The sequence below is a fragment of the Lactuca saligna genome, chromosome 7 (assembly GCF_052625555.1).
Source record: "Lactuca saligna cultivar CGN05327 chromosome 7, ASM5262555v1, whole genome shotgun sequence".
In the NCBI taxonomy this organism is placed as follows: Eukaryota; Viridiplantae; Streptophyta; class Magnoliopsida; order Asterales; family Asteraceae; genus Lactuca; species Lactuca saligna.
Window position 1 is genome coordinate 61,222,822 of NC_136423.1, and position 7,995 is coordinate 61,230,816.

Consider the following 7,995-nt stretch of genomic DNA (forward strand, 5'->3'; position numbering starts at 1 on the left):
TTTATTTCAAACATGAGATCTTTGTAATTCATGATTTACAATTCAACAACACTTGCAAATAAAAGTCATGGTCTTAGGAGATGTGTTTAATACTTTTTAATCAGACCATTCACTTTCTACCAAACAACCCCTTAGTCTAATTATATGAGTAATTACAAAATCTATCGTTAAACAACTCTACACAAAAAGACATAAATGCCCTTTTTAAAATAGTACTAAAAAGGACATAAACCGTATGCTAAAGAACAAAATTATCAATCATATGAAGAACCACATCTGCACCATCTGAATTTAACCAGTAGCTTTTCACCTGATTTAACCACCACCACATCACATACAAAGGGCGTTTACGTCTTTTTACAAAAATGTAGCTTTAGAATTACAACTTACCTGAATAGTACTATGTGCAATATATCGTTGTGTGCTTTTATGGAAGCTAACATCAACACGTTCCCAAGGTACTTGAGTAAGACCTCGAAGCATCTCCTCTGAATAAACAAAGATAAATGAATATAATAAGTTGAAAAAAAGTGTTTAGGTCAAAAGGGTAAAATGGACAATTACAATTTAAAAGGGTAAAATGGACCTTCTAAAGTTTGAGGTGCACCTACAGAAGATGTCCCCTCATTCTTGATGATGTCATCAGATTCAGGCTGAACATAAACAATGTGTGGATACTTCTTATCCTTTACAAGAAGGTTCGGCTACAAAACATGAGAGGGGCGTTTTCGTCATTAGCACAGATGATAAATCAAAGTAAAAAAAATTAAAAAATTAAAAAATTAAATTAAATTACCTTTGGAAGTTCATGTTGACGACGGATTGATGATGTGTTCCAACCAACCACGTCTTTATTGATCAACAAAAGGAAAACATATAAAAGAAAACAATTAAAAGGAAATATTAATTTATATTATTTTTTTTTAAAAGAAAGTTAAAAAAAAAAGGATACGATCATAGTTGGCATTAGCATAAGCCACACGTCTCTTGAAAGATCTTAAAGCCGACCTACCACATTACATTTAACAAAAAAAATATATAAAAAAAAAAAAAAAAAAAAAGAAAAAAAAGTTTCTAAAGAAAATGGAGACCACCAAAATTCTTGAGAATGGCATTTACGTCTTTTGCACATAGGAGAGATTGAGAGAGGGTCCCAATTCCACCTTCTTGGTTAGGATATAAATTGCAATTTCTATTTTCTACCCTATCCAATGTGGGGCACAGAACCCGCTCTTGATCTCGATCTTTTGTCTGTGCAAAAGACATAAATGCCCTCCTTAAGATGTGATGAGAAGAAAATTTGATAAGGGCATTCAAGTTTTTTTCACAGACAAAAGATCAGAAGTGACTGTCCCACCTTCTTGGGTAAGACAAACGATGCAATATTTGTCCTACCCAAGAAAGTGGGACAAGAGACTCGCATTCAGTCTCTTGTATGTGCAAAAAGACGAAAATGCCCTCCTTACGATATGACAAGAGGAAAATAGGGCATACAAAAGATCTTGGGTAGGACACAGGCCGCAATATATGTCCTACCAAAGAAAGTGGGACAAGAGACTAGCAGTCAGTCTCTTGTATGTGCAAAAAGACGAAAATGCCCTCTTTAGGATATGACAAGAAGAAAATAGGGCATTCAAGTCTTTTGCATAGACAAAATATCTTCTTGGGTAGGAGAAAGGCCGCAATATATGTCCTACCCAAGAAAGTGGGACAAGAGACCCAAACTCAGTCTCTTGTATATGCAAAAAGACGAAAATGCCCTCAGTACTAACATGAACTTAATGTCTTCAGAGTCATAAACCATTCGAAGGAGAAGTGGCTGTCCCTCAACATCATTGTCTGTAAGAAAAAGATGCTTCCCTGATCTCCCAACCAACCAATGAGCTGTTTGTGGGGCCCTTCTTTCAAGAAATGGAAGACCACAAAGAATCGGAAGCTGTTCACACACAGACAACATGATGAAATAGAAATATTTATTTTTTAAAAAAAAATTAATAAAAAATATAGCAGAAATGGCTGAATTACCTGTCTGTGTCCTCTAGAACCAAGATGTGGAGTTGCAACTGTAATGAAGTTAATTGGTTGCAAAGTAGCAATTTTAGCTTCAAAATTTTGTTTTTGTTGTGAATTTTTTTCATAAAGAATTCCAATTGCATATCTGGCAACTAAACCACCTAATGAATGTGATACAAATGAGATCTTGGACACCTCAGGCCACCTTTTGGCAACTTCTATTACCTGATAGTATAAAAAGAAACTAACTAAATTATTTATATAAAATTATTTTCAAAAAAAAGATTTGTTTGTTATGTATATGACATGACAGAGTGTAGTATTGTACTGTGTTTGAAATGCATTGGAATGGGATTGAGACTGATGTAAATGGGATAAAGATAGCAACTTTTTGATACACTTTGCTTTGATAAGATGAAAAGTGAAAAGGTTAAAAAGAAAGAGAGAAAAATACCTCTTCAGCTAATCTTTCACCCATTCGGTCAACACCATCAAAAGTCAAGGTGGAACAATTGCATTCACTGCCTGTTTGGGAAGTATTTATGAAAATATTATAAAGATTATAACTTTTTATTATATAGAATCTAAAGTGAAACTGTTGTAAAAGTTGGAAAGAGTGAAAAAGAAAAATTGGGAATAAAGGACAGTTTCTGAATGAAAAGCAATCAAACAAGAATTGTGAAAGAGGGAGATGGATGAAAGAGATACACTCACAGTGAACAATAACTTTATCAGGAAGCCTATCGAGAAATTGCTGAGCAGCATATCTCCAATCTGCAGCACTGAACACATCGCATAACTAAGTAAATATCCTCCACATTTCAACATTAAGTTCTTTATGAATAATGATGATTAAAAATATCTGAAAAAAATGGTAGCATGCGGTTTTTCTTATGGTAAAAACTAGCATATCCTCCTATTTGTTCCCCTCTTGTTTAATCACATTTGCATCCCCACTAGATTATGTTTCAAAAGGAATCTAACATTAAGAAATGAAGCAAACAGAGATGGAGAAAATGAATAATATGAGGGTTTAGTTATGCTGACAAGTAGAAGAAATGAACCCGCTTTGATGTTCAAATGAAGTTTGATTAGGGGTTTGGGATTTGAGAATGGTGGTTCATCTTTAAATCACGGATTTCAGAAACTGGACAATTAGGGTAATAGGGTTCTAGTACCAAACCTCATAATGGGTTTTTCAAATGATAGAAGCAAAGAATAAAAGAAATTGCGATGAAATTACCTGCCAATGATCCCATTAACCATGATTACAAGGTGATCAGGTGGAACCATGGCTCCGGCAGACACCGCATCAGAAATATCTTCACCGCTAACGACATTATTATCGGACTCAATCACTTCCACTTTATGGTTCTTCTTCCTCGACTGAACAAAACAACACCTTCCCCCCAATTTCCGAACAAATTCCATTTCCTCACCTCCGGAATCACCCCGAAGAGACAAAAACCTCGGCGAACCAAATCGAAACCCTAGGGTAAATAAATCGAAATTTAGGGGCGAGAAACGGGGTTTTGAAGCGACACCAAACATGCGTATGGAATCGATCACTTAAAATCATGGGAAAAAGTTGATTGGGTGAGTAAAGCGAATAAGATTTGGAAAAGTAAGTTGGGGTTAAATGAAGGGGGCAAAGTAGTTTCATGAGCGTAAGATAACGACGGCTGCGGTGGTTTGATGAGAGAGGTGGGGCTTCTGCTGTAACAAACGGTCGAACGGGAAGAAACTGTCGTCGTCCGTACCCGCCGACGACATCAATTCCGTTTCAATTTCAACCATGTGCGTAAGGGAGTTTTAGCACATGGCTAATCTAATAACCCGATTAAGCTCTCCACAATAGGCCACTTTTTTTTTACAGGGAGAATTTCATATATGCCCCTCTTAAACTTCAAAATATCATATTTGCCTAACTTAATTTCTCAATATCATATTTACCCTTTATAAACCTTCAAAATATCATATTTGCCCAAATCCTTTTTTATAATGTTTTTAATATTTTATAATCATTCTTTATACCTTAGAATTATTATAATAATTAAAAATATTAACCATATTATCCTTACGTCTATGATAATGAAATGTGAACTTCTAAATTGTTGGAATGTCGCCCTCTTGACAAACAAAAAAATTCATCTTCAACCCTCTAGATAGAATATATATTTTGATTGTCTAGTTTTTGTTGTTGTTGATTATTATCATGTTGTAGATAGAGGTTATTTTAGATATTACCATTGATATTTTGATGTTTAAAATATACATATACGATATTTTGATATTTAAGAAGGGTATATATGATATTTTGATGTTTAAAATATACATATACGATATTTTGATATTTAAGAAGGGTATATATGATATTTTGATGTTTAAAAAGGAGATATATGATATTTTGAAATTTTATGAAGGGTAAATATGATATTTTGAAATTTTATAAAGGGTAAATATGATATTTAGAAATTAAGTTGGGTAAATATGATATTTTAATGTTTAGAAAGGGTATATATGAAATTCTCCCTTTTTTATATATAGATTATAAAGGTTAAATTAGAAGAATAATAATCCTTGTGATTTGGGTTAGTTTGTTTGAAGCTTAAGAAATTTTTTGAAAAAATTACAAAATTAACCAAATACATTAATTACTTTACAAATTTAGCAAAAAAAAAAAACAAAATTAACCACGAAAATCACAGATAAAAAAGACTTATCTACGATTTGTCCTTCCATTTGTGAATGTACAAGCGCAGATGGAATAGTCCATCTGCGATTTTACTGAAAAGAAAATTATAAAAACATTTTTTTTATTTTTTATTTTTCACTCTTTAAGATATAAAAATTCTATCTCTCGTTGATTCCCTTTGATTCCTTATGACGATTTCTTGAAAAAAAAATGGATGATTTTTTCAACAATCCATAAAATGTTGTTAGATTTTAACACTTTTTATGTTTTAAATAATATTTATTTAATATATGTCTTTATTATTTTATTATTTATTGTATTAGTTAGTGTAAAAAAATGAAATTATATTTATTGTGGTTGGGTATTTTTGTTGTAGTTGATAGTTTTAATATTATTTATTAGTAAACTTGAAGTTTAAATGGTATTTTGTTAGTGGTTGTATGAATGTACAAATATAGACTGCATATAATGTGTATTGGTTAGTTGTACATTTAGTAAAATGGTTAGAATATGTTAATTTTTTTTAAATTCTTAGTTAAATAAATTGTTACCATAATGTTTACAAAAATATTTGGTTAGTGGTTTAAATTGATAAATTGATATAGTTGTTGTATGTATAACTTGAAAAACTGTATATACTTATCATATAAGTGGTTTTATAACTTAAAAAATTGTATCGTATAAGTTGTTATTTAAGTTTTTAGTTAGAATATGTTATTTAAGTTCTTAATTAGAATATGTTATTTGTTGTTTGTATAGTTGTTGTATGTATAACTTGAAATTTTGTATATAGTTATCGTATAAATGGTTTTATAACTTAAAAAATGGTTAAGATAATGTTTACAATATGTTTCCAATAGTCGTTTGTATATTTGTCATATAACTTTAAAATTTGTATATATTTGTTGTTTAAGTTGAGAAATTGTTATAGTATGGTTATAATATGTTATTTTATATAATTGTCGTTTGTATACTTGTCGTATAACTTGGAAAGTTGTTTATATAGTTGTCGTTTATATAGTATGTTATTGTTTTTCAGCGTAAATATATAATATAAATTGTTGATTAAATGTTGGTATTTGCATAGTTATTGTTGTTTATGTTTGTAATTTGAATGTTAGATTTTTATTGCATTTAATAATCTGATATTTTAAAATGAAATAGTTGTTTTGTTTTTTGTGCAACCTGATTATAATAATTTCAATGTTAAAACTATTGTCAACGTAAAAGGATCGGGGTGTAATATATGGAAAGTATTTTATGTGTTAGATGGTGTTAGTCGTGATATTTTTAGAAATACGGTATTTGGTTTCTTGTTGGACGTCCCTCGTTTACAAGGGGACGGATTGTTGTTCCACAAGATGTCTCTTCATCAGATACGGTCGAACGTTGTTTTATCTCCAGATGAGATAAAACCGTTATATTTTAGAGTGGGTGATACGAAAATGGTATATGATCCGGAAGAGTTTTGTTTAATAATCGGGTTGAATTTTGGGGAGTATCCAAAAAATCTCGTGAAAAAACTGTCAGAAAAAATATTTAGTAGTAAAAAAAGATGTTTATTGCATGAACGACTATTTACGAACTATACAAATAGTTCGGTGAAAATTAGTGACCTGAAAAGTTTTATTTTAAATCAACCATTCTTAGAAATTGTTGACGCTGATATAGTTAGAGTATGTTTGATATATATTTTGTGTGAAGGTTTTTTGGGAAAAGAAATAAATGATCGGGTGTTGCAAGATTGGTTTTTTTTTCCTGAGAATTTGGATGTTTGGAACAGGTATTTTTTTTTTTTTTGTTTACTTTGAAAGTTTCATATTATTAATATTAATTTATATTATAACTAATATTTATTTGTTTTGTTAGTTCTGCTTAGGGTAGCTACTTATGAGATTTTACCTATGAGGACGTTGAGGATACGTGGAACAAAATAAATAAATATTTATCACTGCCTGAGCGTTGTCAAACTTTAAAATATTCCGTATCGGGATTTACGGCTCCATTTAGCGTATAAAAAATTATTTATATTTAAATGATTTTATTGTTATGTTAGTTATTTTAATTTTAACTTTTACTACTATAATTGTAAAAATTGTAGATATAGATATATGAGATGCTTCCGGTTGTTTGTGCATGTGGATTTGTATTAAGAAAAAAATAGAGACATGCTTCAGATGAAACAATGGAGTGGCACAAAAAAATTGAAATGGGTTGATGTGAACAAGATTTTTTCAAAGATACAGGTTTATAATTTTTTTTTAATTTTTAATAAAGTTCATTATTATACTTTTATATGTATTTTTAATACGTTTAATTTTTTAGGAGTGACACCCACCAATAAATAGAATGTCACCGAGTGATGATAAGATGTCATCTTGTTATTATATGTCATTTCAAGAGTATGTATATGGTGAATGTAAATTAGTTACATCCCCAGTACGGGACCATTTTAGGAGACAGGACGAATCTTCGTCTAGTATGTCGTCTAGTGGTCGCTCTCATGGTAGAGGTGGGCATAGAAAGAAACCCAGCTTAGAGGAGGTGTTGAAACGGCTACATTCACTGTAGCAACATGTGTTTATGAACCGAGAACCTACAAAGGTGTTTGTTGAAGAAGTGAATAATGAAGATCTATGGAATAACATCAGTTTTGAGGAGCCTGCAGTATTCCAAACAAATTTTGATGAATCGATCAGTTACACGCTACATTTTTAAAAAAAAATTATTAGCATATTTGAAATTTTCTTTTCATATTTTATATTTGAAAATGTAGGTTGTAGATGATGAAGGGATGAATAAAAATAATAAAAATAAAAATGTTTTTGGTTATATTGAAGACGACAAAGTTATTATATATATTACAGTTACAATTTTAATAATTAAATTTTAAGGTGTTTTTCGTTAATAACTATAATGTGTTGTTTTTAATGTAGGAGTTGGAGGAGATGAATGACAATGCGGGTTGTAGTAGAAACAAATTTGATGATGTGTTTGATGTAATGATTATAATGAAGCTAAAGAGGTTTTTATACTTACATTTATTTTAAATTTTTTTAGTAGATTGAAACATTTTTAGTTAGAGATTATTGCTTATTAAATTAGGTGTCGGTGGAAGATGAAGTAATAATTACAGGAAATGGAAATTATTATGATGTTTATGGTTTTGATGGCAAAGAAGTTACACCCGATAGACCGAGGGCTCGAAATCCATCAAAGTATTTGTGCCCTCCTTATACCGAGGTATTCGTTTAATTTATAAACTTATATCGTAATAATAGAATTTT

At 30.6% G+C, this 7,995-nt stretch overlaps 1 protein-coding gene across 4 annotated transcripts; it reads right to left on the reverse strand.

Annotated features, from left to right (window-relative positions):
• On the reverse strand, nt 1-3,835 carry LOC145005606 (lipid droplet phospholipase 1-like). Of its 4 annotated transcripts, none has more exons than XM_078964718.1 (10): nt 3,257-3,835; nt 2,728-2,795; nt 2,468-2,538; nt 2,026-2,238; nt 1,698-1,936; nt 953-1,008; nt 797-849; nt 608-704; nt 391-488; nt 1-310 (listed from the first exon to the last, which is right to left on the reverse strand). In XM_078964718.1, the coding sequence occupies exons 1-10, from the start codon at nt 3,562-3,564 to the stop codon at nt 239-241; spliced, it is 1,275 nt and encodes a 424-aa protein (XP_078820844.1). In that variant the 5' UTR covers nt 3,565-3,835; the 3' UTR covers nt 1-238. The 4 variants fall into 4 exon arrangements, with proteins under 4 accessions (XP_078820844.1, XP_078820846.1, XP_078820843.1 ...); XM_078964720.1 differs by having other exon boundaries at nt 587-704; nt 2,728-2,787; nt 3,257-3,833; XM_078964717.1 differs by having other exon boundaries at nt 587-704; nt 3,257-3,833.
• Between the last annotated feature and the right edge of the window lie 4,160 nt (nt 3,836-7,995).